The sequence below is a fragment of the Mustela erminea genome, chromosome 14 (assembly GCF_009829155.1).
Source record: "Mustela erminea isolate mMusErm1 chromosome 14, mMusErm1.Pri, whole genome shotgun sequence".
Taxonomy (NCBI): Eukaryota; Metazoa; Chordata; class Mammalia; order Carnivora; family Mustelidae; genus Mustela; species Mustela erminea.
In genome coordinates, this window is record NC_045627.1 from 18155963 (window position 1) to 18177625 (window position 21663).

The following is a 21663-nucleotide window of genomic DNA, read 5'->3' on the forward strand; positions in this document are numbered from 1 at the left end:
CCATAAATCTGACTAATCTTAAATGACTTAGTAGAGATACATATTTTAACAGATTTGTTTTTTAAAAATGCAATGACAAACAGGATCTTGAAAAGGCAGCTATCTTTTAAATGACCGTCTGCTTCAGATTTCCAATGTTTTCTTGTTACACACTGAAAAGATACACTGGGATGTACTAACATAATAAGCATAAGTTGTAAGCATTAACTAAATAATTCTACTGAAAAAAAAAGCACTGAGACTGAAGTTCGTTGGTCATTTAAAAAGTGTCTTTTCAATAAACTTCAATGTACAAATAGCTGAGATCCAAAAGAATGTTGCACTTACTACCACTCTGAGCCTCAGTGTATTTTCTGACACAAATAACACTAAACAAGTACTACATTATAAAAACACTGACTAGCAGCGATGTTTGGGATCCCGTCAGCCCTGAAGGTTAAGAACATGAGACAGTGATCTGACAGTGGACAAAGGGCCATCACAGCAGTGCTGGAGAACCGTCCAACAACTCAGCGAGGCAGGGATTTCCGTCTCCCCGGAGAGGAAGCAGAGGCCCAGAAGGCAGTGGATCTGAGGCTTCCATCAGATCCGCCAGGAAGACCCTTGCTCTTTCTGCTCTATCTACAACCTACCCCCGACCCACTACCTAAAAGTCATCCTCACTTCTCCTCCTCTTACATCCAACATCCGCTCCATCAGCAAACCCTTTTGGGTCCACCCACACGATGCCATCTCTACCTCCTCTGACAGCTTCTCAGTGTGCCCACTGCTACCACGCTAGTCCCTGCAGCCACCACCTCTCAGCTACATTAAACCACGGTGGCAGCTTCTCACTTCATCTCCCAGCTCTGTCCTTGCCTCCTCTCCAGTCTACATTTTAAAGACAAAATTCAGATGACATCCTTCCTGTGCTGGAAACACACCAATGTCTTCACAGTCAGACCGATGTGCTTTAGTCAAAATGGCTGCTTGTCTACTGCTCCTCAAACATGGGAGAATCATTCTGTCTCAGGGCTGTTGTATCTGCCCTTCCCTCCCATCCCAGATATTTGTACTGCTCACTCATTCCATGTGGGCCTCTGATAAAAGGTCACCTGCTAGAGAGGTCTTCGCTTAACTACTGGGCTAAAAAACACACCAAGATCGTGCTTTATGCCACCTCTGCTCATTTGTTCATAAACACTTACAGCATTATATCTGTTTACTGATAACTGAAAGAGTTTTAATTTGTAATCACAAATATATATTCTTGTAATATTAAAAAATATTTAATATTAAAACAATAAAACCAGAGGAAGTCACACCATAAAAGCTAATAATTAAGGAAAACGCAGACATAGTCGATGGAAACCTGTGAATTCTCAAAGACCCTTCTAATCACTTAAAAGAAGTCTAAGATTTAAAGGCACTTAATATTGGATTTATTTTCACTTAAAATATGTAGCCTCCCATTTATTTTTAGGATTGCTCACAAAATTCTTATACTTATCAACTATGGGTAGGCTTGCTGCATATTATAAAAATGGAATGAGGCAAAATAAGTAAGAAAATTTTTTTGAAAGAGAAAGAAGGGTATGGTGAAAGGAAGGAGGAAAATCAGGTAGAAGGAGAAACAGGAAAGGGGAAGGAAAAAAGGGCAAACTACCATTTGGAAATATTGACAAATCAGATTTTTTAACGGAAAATTCTTATCAACACACAGGACTAAAAATACGCACACACATCACATATAGATATAAGTAAGGACCCAAATAATTCCACAATATGAGGAAGTAGAGCTTTAGAAAGGGAGTAACACAAGAGCTTGACAAGAGGCCTTTCAGACCAACAAGACTGAAGCAAAGGTTACCACACCTAAGGGTAGCCAAATGTGGGAACAGCAGGGGAAAGATGGAAGGTGGGGAGGTCTACAGGGAGAGAAAAAGAACTGAAAAGACTGGAGGCAGAAGGAGCTTAGCATTTGGAAGAACTGAAGAGAGACCAGATTGGGTGAATCTTGGAGCAGGAGCAGAATGTGGCTAGAGCTCATGTGGGAGGTAAGCCTGGGCTGAATTATGTAGGTCCTTGTAGGTCATATCAAAAAACCACAAGGTCTTTAAAAAGTATAAACAGGAGTGATAACACCATATCAATTATAACAATCTATCTATTTCAAGATCACTCTGAGGAGTTGAGAATAAACTGGAAGGGGACAAAAGTAGGAACAGTTAAGAACATTCCATACGAAATACTATGCAGCCATCAAAAGAAATGAAATCTTGCCATTTGCGACAACATGGATGGAACTAGAGCGTATCATGCTTAGCGAAATAAGTCAAGCAGAGAAAGACAACTATCATATGATCCCCCTGATATGAGGAAGTGGTGATGCAACATGGGGGCTTAAGTGGGTAGGAGAAGAATCAATGAAACAAGATGGGATTGGGAGGGAGACAAACCATAAGTGACTCTTAATCTCACAAAACAAACTGAGGGTTGCTGGGGGCAGGGGGGTTGGGAGAAGGGGGGGTGGGGTTATGGACATTGGGGAGGGTATGTGCTTTGGTGAGTGCTGATTCACAGACCTGTACCCCTGGGGATAAAAATACATGTTTATTAAAAAAAAAAAAAAAAAAAAGAACATTCCATACGAATCATTCCCAAATGACTGAATTCCCTTTAACTTCTTTCTTCCCTCATTCCTATTTCATGTCCCATAAACTGAATTCCCCTTCCCAACCCCTGCCCCAGATTTCACCAAACAACAACGAAGAAGGGCCGGGGTGGTGGTGGAGGCAGCTTTTTAAAATTTTGTGTGCATCCATGTTAGAAACTCCCATTACTGATACCTAAATATTGCTTCTAATTAATACTTAATTTGATTTAAACCTCAGTCACACAAGTCCTTTACTAGCTATATACTTAACACAGACACACACACGCAGAGTCACCCACTAATTCCTCGAAATGTTTTTAACTTACCTTAAAATTTGGAGAAAAGTATCGGTTGGCCTTGTCTTTGTTTGCTTTGTCAAGATCATTTTTTGTTAGAGTGAGTACTAGATATTCCTTGTCATTATCTGCACGTTCTATACTGCAAATACTATCAATTTCTTGATCACAGAGACTTCCATTTTCTACTTTTTCTGAGGTTTCCTCTGGTCCTGGTATGAAGAATGTGTTTACCCAAAAGTGAAACATTTTGTCCTTTAAAAAAAAAAAAAGACATTAAATTTTTTTAAAGAAAATATATCACCTATATTTAATACTCGTCCCAAGAAGTCAATAAAATAGGTGACACGTCATTTGGTAGTCTGAATAAAGACAAACGTACAGACTAATATTTGGCAAGCTACTGGTTATCTGTTGCTCTAATTCACGTATGTTTATTCTTTTTTCAAATTTTAGACAAAAATGTAACTCCACAGGTTCTAAGATAACTTACTTTTGTTTTAAAACCTTAGGTAAAGTATTTCCTTTCTTGTCTAATGTTAGCCTTAAAAAAGGTTTGAGTTTGTATGTATGTGTGTATTAAATAATCAGAAATGGGTTTTATGGTCTATTTCAACAAGCTATCCATTACAGGGTCACCTGGGTGGTTCAGTCAGTTAAGTGTCTGCCTTCGGCTCAGGTCATGATCCTAGGGTCCTGGGCTCAAGCCCCACATCAGGCTCCCTGCTCAGTGGGGTCTGGTTCTCTCTCTACAACTCCCACCCCAAATCCTTCTTTCTCTCCCAAATAAATACATAAAATCTTAAAAAAAAAGAAAAAAGTTATCCATTAGAAAATTTACTTTAACAAAAGTTCTTGAAATGTCCGTACAACTTCCCAAAGAAGCAAGGCAGATACATTTCTACTTCAGAAGCAATGCAAACACTAAGTGGCTCCAGTTTCTTACACTACAAGGTGTATGCCTGAAAAACCTCAGAATATGAGGGAAGGAAGACAAGTCATTCTGGCTTTTTTAGGTTATAAAATGCCTATTTTTAAAAAATTACTTCTTAAAAATAATACAAGGTCCTGTTAATCAAAAAAACATATCAATCAGAAGTTCATCACGTCAGCCCTTTCATGACCAACACAGAAAATGTTCTCTCTCTCTCTTCATGACTGGAATTTGCTGACATGGCCCATGTGACAGTTAATGATGTGCAGCTTTATGACATCTTATCTGGTGCCTTGAATTGCCATCAAATCTTTTATTCTAATTTACCTATGAGAACTATTATTCTAATAGTTTTGCTATTTTCCCACAAAGATGTAAGACCTTCAAGTATCTTTTGTTTAACATTCTTTTTATCTTTTAACAGTACCTAGCAATCTCATATGTAAGTCTTTTTTAAAAAATATTTTATTTATTTATTCGACAGAGATCATAAGTAGGCAGAGAAGTAGGCAGGGGTTGGGGGGGGGGAAGAGCAGGCACCCTGCTGAGCAGAGAGCCTGATGTGGGACTTGATCCCAGGATCCTGAGATCATGACCTGAGCCGAAGGCAGAAGCTTTAACCCTCTGAGGCACCCAGGCGTCCCTCATATGTTAAGTCTTTAAAAAAAATTTTGTTAATTTCAATTATTTTAGCAAAGTCACTAAGTTAGTAACAGTACATATATTTAACTTAGAGTCAGAAAAACATAAGCTAGTAATATTTAAATCTTAAAAAATGTGGATTCTGTATAGGTAATGATTATATTAAATCTATTTTTGTTTAAATCACAGCAACATTCATAATAGGTAAGCAAAATCACATAAAATGCAAATAAATATATGTAAAGTAATCCCAGATATACTACAAATATTAATCTAATCTTCAAATTTGTATGTATTAAAGTAACATACAGACAACTGAAAATAAGGACTTACACATTCCTAAAGGTATAGGGACAGAGTGATGCAGGCGCCTATTTTTAAAAGTAAAATATAAAATTTTAGGGGCACCTGGCTGTCACATTTGGTAGAGCTTGTGACTCTTGATCTCAGGGTCATGAGTTCAAGCCCCATATTGGGCGTGAAGCCCACTTTAAATAAATAATTAAAATAAATAAATAAATAAAATTTTGTGTGTGCCAGTCTTACAATGAGCAGAAGGGAAAAGATAATTTTAAACACCTGCTAATGCTTCCTGGACTACAGAAAAATTATTTCCCAAAGTTATCAAGATATATTTAACTTTCACTTATACAGAATAGGTAGGAAATGGGTTTCTAGTGAAAAAAAAAAAAAACAAACCGTTTAACATTTTGTCATTTCCCAGCTATACAGCTTCTGGGTATAGGAAATTGTATTTCTTTAGATAAATCAAGGTAGAGTTTAAAGTTTTAATAATAAATGAAACTTCCTTTTTTTTTTTTTAAAGCTAAATATCAGGAAAACTAAATCAGTTCTATTACTGAGAATGTCTAAAGAATGGCAATACACTATGTGGTATGTTTAATGAGGCAGTAACAACATACAAAGCTAGAATCTTTTTTCATTATACCCCAAAATGTTGCACCTTAGGCGCACTCATCTCAAATGTTCACACTTCACATCTTAAACCAAGACGGTTTTAAGAATAAGCTCTTGAATTCCCTAACTATGGCTCAGTAAGAAGCAAACCCCACTAACTTTCTGAATCTGTATACTTAATATCACACTTTTTCACTCGTTATTACTTCTTTTGTATACTTATCACTCTAACTAAAATTCGAAATATTCAATAAATTTGAGAAAGCCAAATATAAAATGACATAGTGTCACAAAAAATAAACCAAAATGGGGGGAAAGTGTTTTGTGTTATTACACAAGACCATGGAACAGATCTTATTTATACATATAGAGAATTTTTTTTAATAAACCCATGGCCCCTGGCCCCTTGCTAACTTTTTCTTGGTAATTGATCATCCTGTCTAAAAAGATGGTAACTGATTTAATGGGGTATGCAATCTTTAATATTTTTATAAAATTTCTCTGCATAACCCAACTTAAAGAAAATTCATTTCAAATTACAATGACATAAGGACTTTTCCTCTAGTAAGATTTTTTTTTTACCAATATAATGGCTCATCAGTGCTATAGTAAGCAAACCATGCGTAGATCTAACAGAAAACCAATTATAATTAATTCAATGAATGGTCAGTCACAAAATATTATCCTGTAATCTCTCCTTACAGAATGATTTCTGCCTAACCAAATATTTTAAGCAAAAGATCTGAGGTTACTCTTCAAAGTATGATTTTGGATATTCTTCCCAATAAAAGTAAAGGGCAAACCTTTTTTAGCATCTTGTTCTGCTTGTGGAAGAACTCTACTTTGATGTCACCACACACAGGCAAAGGCTGAGGGAACTCAAAGTACATGAACTTGTCTTCCCGTCGTGTGGGTCCTGAATTGGAGGAATAGATCTTCACCTTTAGCTGGCAGACCACAAACTGAGATCTGCATGGTTAAATACATGTTAGCATCATTCCACAGGAAATGCCTTCAAATGTCAAACTGTCAAAAACCATTTTAATGGTTAATATTAGCAATACACACAGAATAGTAATTCGGCATCTGTAGCCCAGATCTAAAACACATCAATATTTTTTAAAAAGGTCAGAAAATATAGCCAGTACAAAAGTTTCCCTAATTTTAACCTTCAGCATAAAGTTCTCCTTACTGGTTCTAGTTCACAAATACTAAATCCCAACAGTAGACTTCTGGAACTACAATAACAGCAAAACTTTAACATTAAAATGTTAAAAATCTAATATAAATTAGATTTATAATTAAGATGCAAAAATAATCTTCTGGCACATCTATGAACTGCATGAAAAGTAACTTTAAAAACAGATATTTGCTGCAGTATTTTAATGTCTCTACCATGTAATAAAACCCACAAAACACAAATCATTACATGTTCATAAGACGCATGAGAATACAATCTGTAACAAAGTTATAATAAATTCCATAAACACAAGACTCTATTTATAAAAATATTAACTATCATTTATTTTACCTATAGCTCACATTTAATTTCTTAAAGGGATATAAAGCCATCATCATGAGAAACAGGAAGACAGAGATTGGAAATGTCGGCAAAGAAATACAAGACTCAAGCAGGAACTGTAGCAAAATCCCCCTCCCTCCAAAACACACTCCACTTTCATTAACAAGTATTTTGGCTTTGGTCCCTGTCTGTTTTAAAATAAAGGAAAGGATTATATGTTTTAGTGATTAACCTTACGAGTAAGTGGGTCTTGAAGGAAATATGCCAAGACCATCAAGAAATAAAATCATAAGCTTGCAAAAAGTACATGAAAAATTTCATGTGTATTTCATATATATTTATATATAAAATATGCACATATATAAAAACTGGCATAAAATCCTTAACGCTAAAAGGCATCATCGTTAGAGATGCAGAAAGAAGTATCACGTTGTTTATCAATGTGACCAACAAGTGAGAAAAAGGCAAAAGGCGTATCCAAGCTAGATGCACGTTCCCATCAGTAAACACGTATGGGCTTATCCGTGCGTGTCTAGAGCAGCACCAGCACTCACATAATCAACAGAAGATCTGATAACAGCCTGTTGGGTTTTTCTAATATGAATGTGAGCCATTTATCACAAGAAAAAGGGCACTCCAAAAAGGGGAAACATTACCAACAATCTGTCCATAATTTTCACTTCCTTGACTAAAGGTTCAAAGTACAGCAAGCCATTTTACAAGACTATGTGATTCTGAAAATTTCACTAGAAACTCTAGCTTGAAAAAGCAAACAAAAAGGTATGATTCCAAAGCTATGATAAAAATCAGCCAGGATGAAATGCCGTGTAATCTTATTAAGACTCCACTAGTTCAGAATGTGATAATCCTCTTTTTAGGACTTTAAAAAGTGTATTAACAGTAGAAGCCAGATTTCAATTAAACTACATCTAAAATGTGCATCTTCAGGAATTCTAAAACTGTGTAATCCATTCATAAACTAATTACAAATCAGCGTCACTTAGAATCTACCCCAAAACCTAAGTTTAAAAGTTTTCCTTAAATCACTACAGAAAATCAGTTCATTTACAATACGAATTCCCCATCTTAGATCTTCAAGAGCTAACTTATCAGAAGTCCAACATCAGTGCAGTTCTGCTGACTTCTAAGACACAAGTCAAGTATTTTCTCTTTGATACAACTGACTGTGTTCTAAAGAAATGACAAGTCAATACCTGGTCAACAAAAATCAGGATTAAACTGTTTTGACATATGCCTACTGACAGAAAATCACACTGATCATCTTTTACTGATGTTTTAACCCTTTCAGATGTGAAGAGTATAGTAACTTTTCCTTTATTTAGGAATATTAGGACAATAATTCAGTAAGAAAACAGCTGCTGACCCCTGACAACTTTGCAGAAACTACTTCGTTTTCCTCAAGGGTCCCAACCTTTCCCCTGAACCCAAACTCCCAACTCACCAGGTCTCACACTCCTCCCACTCTGTTTCCCTAAGCCTTCCCAACCTCTAGCCCAATACCATATTTACACAGAAGGCTAATTAATTACTATGCCTGCTGCCTGATGCTCCCAAAATACCAGATCTAGCTCTCACCTAAGATTCAAACTCACTTTCAAGAACCCACTGAGGATCTTCATATAAACAGCTCACCTTAACCTGACCAAAACATGTTTAAAAACAAAAAACATTCATGTCTCCCAAGTCTCAGTGAGATTCGTTTTCCCTTCTCCCCTCTTTTGGGAATTATTCATATGGCCAGAATCAAAACTGACAAAATGTTTAAATATAAAAGGGAAAGGAGATTTGACTGCCTTAGCAAAGCACATCTGGCTCACAACAAGTCCCGTAACTGGATTCCTTTCCACCACTGGCTCCCCATCGTGCAATCACCACTTCCTACCCAGCCAGACTTAAAACAGAGCCTAAGCCTCTTGACCTGTCACTGATGCAACAGCACCTATCAAATACAGTCTAACATCCCCATTTAGGCTCCTCTGACAGCGGGCCACACATGCCACCCTCCATGCCTCTGGGTCCAGCTCATGTCCTGCTATTGTACTTCCTTCAGTTTTAATGCCAATATAAAAGGTACACTTTCTCTACCATTCAAGGAAGAGCTGGACTTCCTCTGTGAAACCATATGACAACCCCTAAAACTTTTATTCTTCTGAATACACCATTTATAATTTATACATATAACCTCCCATTCAATTATGTTTACTTTTAATACAGCTTTATTACATAGTATGAAACCACAGGGCATAAATGGAGAAAATTAGTAAAGATGAAAAGTTTTCAGCAGTCAGTAATTTGAAAGTTTAAATGTAATAGTGGAAAAAGACAAGAACAAAACAAAAATCCATCAGAACGTTGCAGGCAGAGCAGAACTGTCAGGTTTTTGCTAGAGAAGCCAATGAAAAAAATTACACTAGATAGGTGGATTATTGAACTGAATGTTCTCTTTCTCATTCTCTCCCTAAAATTAAACCCTCCTTTTGGCCCTTACACCTGATATTTATCCTACAGGAAGAGCAAGAATGTTTTCTTCCTTTTTCCTTCTCCTCTATGAATGTGTTAAGTTCCTGTGTCAGTCACCTCTGACAGTCTAATGCCTTGCATTTAGAACTTTTTTATCACAGACTCTATTACTTGTGTTGACGCAGAGTTGACACTCAATGTGCCATTAGTTTCAGGTGTACAACACAGAGATTCCACAGGTTTACACACCATGCTGCGCTCCCCACCAGCGGAGCCACCGCCTGTCTCCACGGAGCACTGCTGTGGTGCTTGGCCTTTGCTGTACAGAGATGACGACAGCCATCAGTTAGGGCTCCCATTGTGCTTTGCTAAGGCAATCAAATCAGTGAGCCTATATCACACTCTATTAATAAATCTGTGGCCTATGATAAAGGTGTCCAGCTCTAAGAACACAGGAAAGATATGAAGGTGGTAATACCTGAGAAAGACAAACACTATCAAGAAATTAATTTCCTCAGTACAGGTTAATTTAGAGATAGAAATTTTTTAACTACATAAATATTTTCAAGAAGCAAAACTTAAAACTAAAAACTAAAACCACTAACAAACTACAAAACCTCACTGAAATATTATTAGAGGTATTCAAAGGAATACTGTAGTAGTTGCTTATCTACAAACTACAGAACTGCTCTCTAAATAAATGAAACATATTTCTTAAACATGAAAACATGACTGATCACTGCCAAGGCAGTTACAGAAAAAAAGCAGCAACAGTCTGATCTTTTACTGGGCTGGATAATACTTCCACCCACGCATTCTCTCTTGACTAACTGTTTGGGTCTGGGTATTCAGTATTAAGGCTCCTTTCAGTCTAAGAACTCCAGCCAAGACTAGCAGAGAAGCAGACCAGGATCAGGATCACTGAGGGAGGCTCACAGAGGCTAGGGTAAGAGAAATCAATGGGAGGCAGACATCACCGACATGAACTCTGTTTAGTACATACTTAGAAATTTTCAGATTTCGAAATGTCTTCATTTTATTGACAAGCAAACATAAAGACAGGTAGAGTGTGCCTGAGGTTATACAATCTAGCAATGAGAGAGCTAACAAAACTGTCACTGGATCTTGGATTTAATCCCAGGTTGTCTCTAATGCTCCACACACTCGGACTCAACCCTATTCACTCAACATATTTCAGCAGGTTGCCACATCTTATAATTTTTTCCTTTCCTTTCTATTGTCCCTGTCACCATTACTACCAATATCTAATCTTCCTAAGATAGGAAGGAACTGGTCCCTGCCCCCACACAGGGAACTAATGAATCCCACTGCTACTCGGATGCTGGATCTCTACTGGGATAGGTTTTTTAGTCATCTGGTCACAGTTTAAGCTGCATTTGGTAGATGCAGCAAAGAATGTTTCTTTCATAAATACAATTGGGCTTCTAAGACATTAAAACCCATGGCTGCTGGCCTCCTTAGCCCAATAAGCTGAACAACGGAGCTACTTAGTTTGGATACTTCAGAAATATATACCCCTACGTACATTTTAAGTGTGGTAAATTTCTTTCTAAATTTCTATGTAAACGTCTAGATATGTCCAGAAAAATGTTCCAGTACATGGAGGGATGAGAATTTAGAGCACTTACTGCAAGTTCCGCCACTGAACATTGGAATAGTTTCAAACATCATCTTGTGAAACAACAGTGCCACTGGTCTATAATCCAGATGATTCTTTAACAGGTAGCTATAATAATACACATAGCGCCTCTGACTGGGAATAGTTACTCCCTGGTGGAGAGAAAAAAAAAAAAAGAAAAGAGAAAGAAAAGCCAAATTCAAAAGAAAAATTCCATTACAGTTATTTTACTAAATTGTTATGATAACTGGGTTGTAACTGGGTTGTATCCACTGAAGACCATATATACATTAGATATTTGACCTTAAATGATTAATATTTAAATCTAGTTCAACAAGAGTAAATCAGAGCAACATCAGTACAAAGGAAATATCAGAATAACCTTTTCCCTTAAAATTATCATAATCCCCTCATTTATTCAATGGTCACCACAATGCTCCAACCCATGAACGCAATAAGATAAGGCCTCAGCAGTTCCAAAATACGTGTCAAAGGCACCTGCACTACAGCTGTGCTCCCGAGACGTAGGAAATTTATGGACTTTTATTGAACACACAACTCCTCAAAAGCTTGGTTACTTATTTTTTAGGCAAAAACATATCAGAATCAGCAGAACACATAAAGGCATAGTGCCTTTAAGAGACAGAAATAGCAGCAGAAAAAAATGATGCCCTGAGACCCCCAATAAGAACAGGAATATGTGGCTGGGATAAATGTATGCAGGAATTCTCTAACAGAGGGACTTAGGAAATGTCCTCGAGCCACATGCATCTCTCTGTAGAAGAAACCATAGATATACATAATGTTTGAGAAAATTTAAGTATTACAAATGCTAAATATATATAATTCATGTTCTAATTTTTTAAAAAGTTATCTAAAGAAAAAAATCTAGTGTGTACAGCCGTGCAATTCATTATTGCTGCTGAATAAATGAGGGCTGAGGTCTCCTTTCCTAGGATGTATATAACTTCAGGAAGATTCAGGCATTTAACTTAGAAACAGAAGGCAAATAGTAACAGGAAGACGTCTGACAGTTACAAGTGACTTGCAGAAAACTTAGAAGTATATTCAAAAGAAGAAAGAATTTGTAATATTTTCAGGTTATTACTGGCATCTGAATCTCCCCATTTGTTAAACACTCGGGACATAAATGCTTTTCTTCCCTCTAAATAAAGTATAAAGTACGTTCATATGAATTTAAAGACAGATACACAGAATGGCAGGTAAACAGGTATTCACTCTAGTATTCTCAGGTTTGTTTCAAAAAATTAGCATGATTTCATTACAATTAAAAAATATATAGAATGTCAAAAAAATGGATAAAAGCCATTTCAAAGAAGGACAAATGACTTAAGATTCTGGCTGCAGTGCAAAGACTAGAATTTAAAAGCTAATGGTCAAAATATCAACTCTGATTGGTTTCTTCAGGAAAATGAAGACAATTAATACCTACCCTGTCTTCACGGGATTCTCATGAGGAGTAAATACTAAGTGTAGTTACACAAAAGCATGCTAAACCTACAAATGTTACACAAATCCTAATTAGCAGTTTTAGAAATCCTATCTACATTTGAAGTATAATTTTGGAAGAACTAGAATTTTGGTTTTCTGTATTAAAGAAACAGTAGTAAAATACTATTACTGTGAAAAGCTCCTATAAAAAACTGATGTTAAAAATCATTATTAATAAAAAGTGTTTAAACTTACAATGGTTTATTGTATTACATTACTTAAATGTTACTTCAGTAAACAACTTACTCATATTTATCAAGATAAGACACAGAATTGCAAAGCAAGGTGGGGGGAATATAGCAGATGGACGATGGCTGGGTAGGAAGGAAGCTTTTTTGAACCATGTGAATTTATGATTTAGTCTAAAAACTAAATAAAATTAAATTCAAAAAATCAAATCAATGGGAGTGAAGAAGAAGACCAAGCTGTCAATTTATTTGTTGGATTCAATGCAATGATAGATGATTTCTTCCTCTTTAGCTTCTTGGTATAAGTTTGTATGAATAATTAAAATGTTTTCAAAGATTTAATTTTTTTCAAGTAGCAAGTGATTAGCAGCACATGTATAATGCAGCTTTTTATATAGTGAGTTAATAACTCTTACCAAAGGGCAAGGCAAAAGGATAGAGGAAGAACATATGAATCTACTAGATGTCAAACATGGACGAATAATTTGTGTGTTAAATATGAGCTAAACAAAATTACTGACACAATTCAAAGAAAAACACTGAAAGGCACAATTTAACTTAATTAATTCTTTTACTATCAAATTATGCATAATTCAGCTTCTGTAGCTTAACTTTGCAATTCCTACCTAGCAGCATGCTCAAATTCAATGCAGTCAGATTAGCAGAAATAATGGAGTTGTAAGGCTCAAATATGTACCAACCATGGGCATTAGTGTATCCTTCTATCTAGTCACATCTCTCATGGCCACAATACACACTTACTCAAATTTAATTAATGGTACAATGAACCATATTGTAATGTAGATTTTGAAATAAAATGAATACAACGTCCATAGTAAATTGACAATGCAATTTATAACACCTCAAATATATTATTTCCTGAATGCATATGCTGAAAACAATGGTTTACGTGCATGTTTTACCTAGAGCATTTTGACTATAAAGACAAATCTCTTTTACCTATAGCATTTTAACTATAAAGACAAATCTCTTAGATTCTTTTAAAATCTAAGAAATGAACATTTTAAAGATCTTCAAAAATTTATTTTACATATATGAAAAGAGGGCTGAACTTCGAAGCTCTTAGAGATTAAAAAATAACTATGTGTTTTTAATATTTCCATTTTCATTTAAATTAACCAAGAACATTTAAGTTAACTGGTTTGTAACTATATCCCCAAAGTATCCGCCCTCTACCACCAACGATTCTTCTTTTCTACTCTAAATGTGAAGAAAATTACTTGTATTCTTGACCTTTTTTTCCCAAAGGTAACTTTTAAACATTCTAATCTCAGCTAAACTTGGCATTCTTCAGGGTTGCCTTTACAACACATTCCTGGCCATCATCGCAAAAGACCACCATTGCTTCTTCGATTCCCTGATGTTCACAGACCTAGAGGAGTGCCTGCAAAGATGTGTCGTGTTCCTCCCAAGGTCTACTGCCTTTACTCAGTCTCACCTATGACTCTGAATCTCTATCATTCCATACGTCATTCTTCTGAAACACACTTATTAAACTGAGTGATGATTTCAGCACTCTGTTCAACCCACCTTTCTATCCTGTCCTAGACATCATCCTCAATGAATGTAGCTCCTACTCTACTGGGAACCTTGGGGTCACCCAGTGTGGCACTCTCAGAATTCCCTTGTCCCATCTTAAAATTTTCTCATATTCTCTGATATTTTATAAAACTGACTGCATGTTTACCTAGGTTCCATTTTGGTAAGTGCTCTATTAATTATTCCCTCTCTGGCATTTGTCTTTGTTTCACCTGTCTCCTCCTAATAAACAGCTCGGGTAACCCTTGTCCTTTTATCCAAAGCCATTCATGGGCTAAAAATGCACACTCTCCCCAAATCTTTTATCTTTCTCAAATTGTCACCCTTCTTCTCTACATAAACTCTCAAAGGTAAGCCTCTGCCCCTTACCCCATAGGAAACTGTTTTCATAAGGCTGATTTCTTAATGGTCAGTAGTTCTTAAGTGTCACTAACAGTCATTTCCTACTATTTTCTCAGTCCCATCCTATATCATTTTTCATTGCCATTTTGAAAATTCTCTGCCTCTATCCTAGAACACACTCTTGAAAGTTTTCTCCTAACCTTACTGGGTAAGAGAAAACTACCTAACCTCTTTCCCTAAGAGTAAGCCTACCTTGAAAATCGGATCTGAGCGAGCCCCTCTTTGTCAATCCTCTCTGTCTTAGTAGTTCAATTAACATTAACTCCAAAACCTGTGTCTCTCCATACCTGATTCCCAACTCCCAGTCCAGAACTTCTAATACTTAGCTGGGCATTTCTACCTGGAAATTTCAGAAGCACTTTAAACACAACATATCCAAAAACTGAAGCTTTCCTATTTCCTATTTCCTATTTTTGCAGGACCAACCTCTGTTATTTTTATTAATGATATTTACTATTTTCCCCAGTGCTCAAAGCTCAAAACCTCTTCTAATACCACCACTGCTACTATTTATTGAACTGTTACAATGTTCTTTGTATTGTTCTAAGTACTTTCATTAAGTATAATTTAGTACTCATGAAGTGGATATTATCAGTAACACCATTTTATAGACGAGGTAAGGTCCCAACTCTTGTAAGTAATGGAACTAAGTTTCACCCTAGTACTCCAGCTCCAGAGTTTACAGTCAATTGCTGATGCTGCCATCTTCTTCCTGCTAGAGTCAAGGAAACAATCTGAGAGGGAGTAGTGATCTACACAGGGCTATAAAAGAGGAGTAAGGAAATCCCAGAACTGTAGCAAAAGCCCAGGCCAACTACCCAGCATCTACACACAGTACATACACACAGAGAGACACAGACAGACAGACAGACACACACACACACACACACATACTGTCCACACAACACGGAAAGCACACCAGTGGTTCAGTTCCTTTAGGATACTCTTAGTAGACTTCTACACATCTATTCAGAGTCAAAATCCAGACTTTGTGACATACCTCTCAAAATACCAGTTCTAGCTTTCTGTGGCCATTCTAGTTCAATCACCTCCTGCAATTCTGTAATAGTCAAATGAATACCAGCCTCTGATTGATCTATTCTTCTATTTTTACACCTACTCTTTAACTTTATGAAAGTGTCAGATGAATCACACTAACAATTTAAAATGCTAAATGGTTTCCCAGTGACTATCCAAATAAGAAAACTTATCACAGATTATATAAATCCATTAACAACATAAAAATACAGCCCAACCTCTTTTCCGCTCTTACCTCACACAACTCCCCTGAATGTGCTTTTATTTTTGGTCAAACCAAAAGTACTTAATTTCTCCCATGCTATACTTGCTGCTTTTTAAAGTATGCTATCTTTACCAGATTAAGGACATTGATCTGCAAGCAGTCATCTGGGAAGTTTTACCTATCTTCTTACACCTAGACCAACTCAAGTAACAGAATTAGTCAGTATTTCCAGTTTGATAGCACCACCTGAAACAGAATTCAGATTAGGTACATGTTGAGGGCTTCTACACATTTTCATTTTGGGATGGTCTGTTCAAATTTTGGATTTCACCTTGAAGCAATGATGTTCACTGAAAATTGCTTATTTCCCATTGAAATAGTCAAATTCATTAGCGGGGACCTAAATAATTCTTAGTTACCTCCACAGTGTAGTTCTTCACCTTTCTCAAACTTAACGTATAATTTGTGTTTCCCCTTTCTTTTTCCTCAAAAAGAACTTTAAAAGAGATGTATTGCTTTTATTGGCAATTTCATACAATGTTTGAAATGATTAGTTCAAAAGGTTTACTGTTTGCTAATTCACAACTTATATTTTCATCTTTATTAATTCCTCTCTATTAGTTATTATCTTAGTAATCTCTAAAATATATTTGTATTTCCCAAATATAATTGACCCCAAATTATTTAAGTAACTAGTTTTAAATTTCCAAATAGTTGATTTTACTTGATTAAATGTTTTAAAAAAATCTCTAGCTGGAGGTGCCTATGTGGCTCAGTCAGTCAGTTAAAGCACCCAACTCTGGGTTTTGACTCAGGTCATATCTCACGGTCATGAGATCGAGCCCTGCGTGGGGCTCCAGGCTCAGTGCAGAGTCTGCTTGAGATTCCTTCTGTTCCTCCCCCTCTTGCACACTCTCTCTCTCACACACAAATAAATAAAATCTTTAAAAACAGGGAAAAAAATCAAAATTATACATTTAAGAAAATCTCTCACTGTACTGAATAATAATCAAGGAATGGGGTTTATATATTTCTACCTGGAGATGAGATTTTCTTTGTAGTTGGCCTAATGAATTATCAATCTTGGTTAACTATTATGTGGATGACAAAAAAAGAAAAAAGACAGATCTTATGGGCCATTTTTTATTATACTATTCAATCCATCTACACATCTTCTTATCTTGTACTTTCTTGATCTTCAAGTATATTAAAGATTCCTATTATTGTTGTTTTGCCATCAGTTTTTTCTTCATTTCTTTCTGCTTTTCTTACTGTATTTGATGTTATGTTTAGCATGTAAGAGTTCATACCTGCTAACTCTTCATTGTGGAGTGCACCCTGTGTTAATATAAAATGACATTCCTGATCTAGTTTTACACATTCTGTTGTAAATGCACTCTGATAATGATATCCTGTCATCTGCTCTTGAAATTTACATTTGCCTGATGTATCTTTAATGAACCGCTTATTTTTCTAACCTGAGCTGTTTTACTAAGTCTCTTGTATATAATTAATCTCTTAAAGAACAGAAACTTAGAAGTAGAGATTAAACACATCTTTCAAACCTAGGATATTATCATGGTACTTCCAGGCCAGAATTCCACCTGGATACCACAACACAAGCTACGTAATGTTTTGCTCATATTCTGTGCATCAGTACCTTCAGATCATCTTCTCTAAGATGAAGTCACAATCTAGATTCCTCAGTCAAAAAAGTAATTTTCTACTTCAGTAAACTTTTCACTGGAACTTTTAAACTCAGAAATAATGTCGTGTTTTAAAATAACAGTGTTTTCTGGAAGCTTGAAAAAGTATGTTTCAGAATGCTCACAAGGTTGTCACAGGAAAGTAACTCAACAAAGGAAGGAATATAGCTCTTTAGGAATGGTTACTATTGTGATGACGCCATGTGGCAGGAGTTTTGTTATGAAGCTAAGTGCTGGGCATTGTACATATGACCCTAATACCACCACACTTTGTAAGACAAACACTGTCACCTCTATTTCAAGGGTGAGAAAACAGTCCTGGGGCACATGATTATCCTGTTCAAGAAACTTGGACCTGAACCTAAATGTGACTCTGAGCCTAGAACTTCATCTTCCGATGTCCTGGGTTTTACTAAGAGCACACAAAGAAGTCGTGACCTGTTTGAGCACTATTTTTCCCAACTATGAAGAGCCTCCACAAAGTTTAGAGTATCACAGAGCTCCAGCTCCTTGGAACTACTTTTGAGTAACCTATCAACAACAGTGCTGCACGAATCACAGATCTCTGCGAATAGTATGAAGCAGACAAGGGGCACAGGTCTCTCTGCACAGCACCCCTTCCCCTTTGGGAAAGCTATCACTCCCCCTGCAGTCCGATGGAGATGGGATGGGATCTATTCTTCAGCATCAGATACATGTCCCAAGCCTCTCGCCAGAATGTTCAGTTCAGGGATGGGTACATGCCCTAATCCAGGTAAATCAGAACCTAATCTAGGAATATTCACTCAAACTGTAGCTCTCTTCCTCCTGTAGTTGCTAAGGTAGCCAGGATGTAACACCAGAGTCGCCAGGAGTCATACCTTGCTATTATTTGCAAGGAGAATGCCTGAAAAGAAAGCACATACAGAGCAAAGGAGAGAGCTGAGAGAAAGATTACCAACACCTATTAAGCATCTAAGTCCAGGCCAGAGCTTTTAAGGTTATATAAGTCAATATAAAGGTCTCCTTGGGTTTACACTCTTTGAGTTGGGCTTCTGTGAGTAGATATTGAGAGAATTCTAATATGTTATAATATAGCTACTTCTTTTTTTCTTTTTTAAGTTTCTATTTCCACTTTGGGGATCAAAATAATGCAGAAGTATAATTTGGACAGAAGAACACAGTACTGTAGAAAGAATACTAGATTTGAGGTTAGGAGACAGTTTTGAATAACATTACACAGACAGATGAAATGACCTGGGAGAGACTGATCTTTACAGATTTATTTGATCATTTATATTAGAACAGGCCTTAACTAAATCATTGCTAAAATCCTTCAAGGTATAAAAACCTTCTAATTTTATGAATGTATAGATTGTATGACAGGCTTAAATACCATGTATTAGAGGAACACAGTTTAGCCCAAAAGAATTAATATGTTAAAAAAAATAAGAATATTGTATTAGGAGTTCTTTTTGTTTTGTTTTTACTGAAAATGAGAACAATTAGAGTTTAAGTGAAGGGGAAAACTAGAAAATTTTTTTATGTTATCATATGGAGAAATTTAGTAGCTAGAAAAAAGTAAGCTGACTATACAATCAGGACATAAAAATTCACTCCTCAGAGAAACCAGAAAATTTCCTCTTCATGGGATCACTCAGAATAAAGTTAATACTTATTATTTCTAGAAAGTTTAAGTCTTCATTACAGATAAGCTAATGAACTCATGTACAGAGATCATAATATATAGGAATTTTGTCTCTAATAATTGCTTTGAAAACAAAACAAAAAAAGAAATCAAAAGCTCAAATATTTTTTCCTAAAAGATTAATCAAAGAAAATAAAGATTAATGTGTACTTTGCCTGCCACCATTCTAGAAGGGGGAAAGCAACAGAAAGAGAGAGGAGTAGCAGAAATTCTGGATGGGTGTGTCATGTAACTAAAGTTTGCTTCTGAATTCAGAAATTTGGGGACTCTTTCCAAAATACATACTTACCAGTATTAGTAGGATGCTTTAACACTTATTCATAGCTTACAGTCAATGCTGTGAGTTTATTCTCATTCCGATACATTAAGTGTTAAGTGCAGACAGTGTGAAGCACAGGACTAGACAGGCACTTGCCCTGGGATTTAACCTGCACCAGGCTCTCCTGGGGGGGGCAGGACAGGGAGCTGCTGAGAGCCTGTTTCACTCATGAAGAAAAAGGACCAAATCTGCAAAGGAATTACTACTCTTAGGGAAGTGTGACACAGGTTTCTTCTCAATTATTGAATAAAAGAAGGACTCTTCTTTCCATCAAGCAGTTATCCTGCTCTGGGAAATACGTTTCTTTAGAGGAGGTATCAGTTGTACTTTGAATTCTCAGCAACACTCAAAGCCTCAAGCACCATTTGGGCATCACTAACACAACGGCACACTGTAGGGTCAGCAGGCACCCACCGCTTTGCCATTTAATTTGCACCAAGTCCACTGAGGGAAGCTGAGGGAATGACAACGCTGCACCAGATTAGTTTGAGGAGAGTCCCTGCCAAGTCCACAAATTCTTCACTAAAACATGCCAACTGGGTCTTCTTTCTCCATAACAAAGAGGGGTGGGGGGGGGAGAAGGAGAAAAGGGGGAGGGGGGAGGAAGGAGGGAAGAGAAGAAACCATATCCTCCCATATAAATGTCACCAGAACACAACTTCCTTCTTAATGTTTCCCTACAACTGAAATTAAGGATACAGGCAAAGTCACATTAAAGACAGTTTTAGTAAAATTAATGCTATATAAGCTGAAAAACTGACAAAATATATGTATCTCCTGTAATAATGGTTCACAGTTACAAAAATACGAATCTATACATTCAACCTAAAAGGAAATACTGGCAAGAAGATAAATTTTTAGCAGGTGTTTCAAGAATAAAACTACTCTGGATAATCAATTATATTTACTATAAGATACTTACTTCCCTGGAAGAATTCCACAGTTGAATGACAACAGCTTTACCATGTTCAGCTTAGCTCATTTCTCATGATGAAACTATACTTATTAAAGGCTAAAAACAGATTGTTTCACTAGCACCCGAATCATTAGGTAAACGTCTGATATGTCTGAAAATTGTTAGACAATTAAATTTCAAAGATTTAAAGGAAACCTTCAGCATTATATTTATAAGACTAACAACTTCAAGCTGCCTTTATCTGTACTTAGGTCAGGGGCCACCAAATTCCTAGGCATCAGTAAAAAAGGGTATAAACTGAGGAGCCTTGTCAAAATAGGCCCATTTGGGGACAGCTTGTCCCCATAGAGATTAATTCTGAACAGCCGCAAAATTCTTTTGCAGTTCCAGGATTCAACAACGTTCAGGGTACTCAGATTTTACTCTAAATGCTATCATTAACTGTTCGAATCATCTTAATCAAAGCACTTCACCTTTCTGGGCCTCCGTTTTATCATTTTTCAAGTAAGAAAAATTCCTGCCAAAAAAGGCTCATAATCTTATGCCCATAATCTTTATCTATTTAATCTAACTTTCTAACACTGTTTCAACATAAAATGCAAATGAAACCGTGCAAATGGAACAGAGCTTCATTAACAGCATCTGCTCGTAAATTTCTTTTTGCCTTTTTAAATATATACAGAAGTAAAGGTAGGAGCACATTTAGGATACTGCTTTAGATGACAGCTGTGACTAATTCATCCAAAAATGGTCTGGGTATATTGATTAATCATGAACTAAAGCACGACAGATCTCAATGATTTATTTTGACTCCAAGATGCTAAAAGTGATCAATTTTGGCCAAATTACTTAACTCTGAATCTCGATATAATGTATTAGCTAAGCATAACAATTTTACTGAGGATACCCTTAACAGTATACACAGAACTCCATTCTGTTAGCCTGTTAACTTCCACCTGGGGGAGATTCAAACCCGTAAGAGAAGAGTGCTGTGTGCCTGAAGCATTTCTGCTGATAATGGAGGGATGTTCACATTCTACAGTATACTGTATTTTATTTTTAT

General features: G+C 36.3%; 1 protein-coding gene across 4 annotated transcripts in view; it reads right to left on the bottom strand.

Annotated features, from left to right (window-relative positions):
• The window catches only part of PTEN (phosphatase and tensin homolog), a 108555-nt gene that overhangs the window by 21677 nt on the left and 65215 nt on the right, over window positions 1-21663 (bottom strand). For all 4 annotated transcript variants that reach the window (XR_004278723.1, XM_032313430.1, XM_032313428.1 and 1 more), the window contains 4 exons: window positions 11078-11219; window positions 6494-6524; window positions 6229-6394; window positions 2962-3186 (listed from right to left, as the gene is read on the bottom strand). Coding sequence is in view for 3 of the 4 variants with exons in the window: in XM_032313430.1 (XP_032169321.1) it covers window positions 2962-3186; window positions 6229-6394; window positions 6494-6524; window positions 11078-11219 (564 nt within the window). In the remaining variant the exon portion in view is untranslated. The remainder of the gene's footprint in view (window positions 1-2961; window positions 3187-6228; window positions 6395-6493; window positions 6525-11077; window positions 11220-21663) is intronic.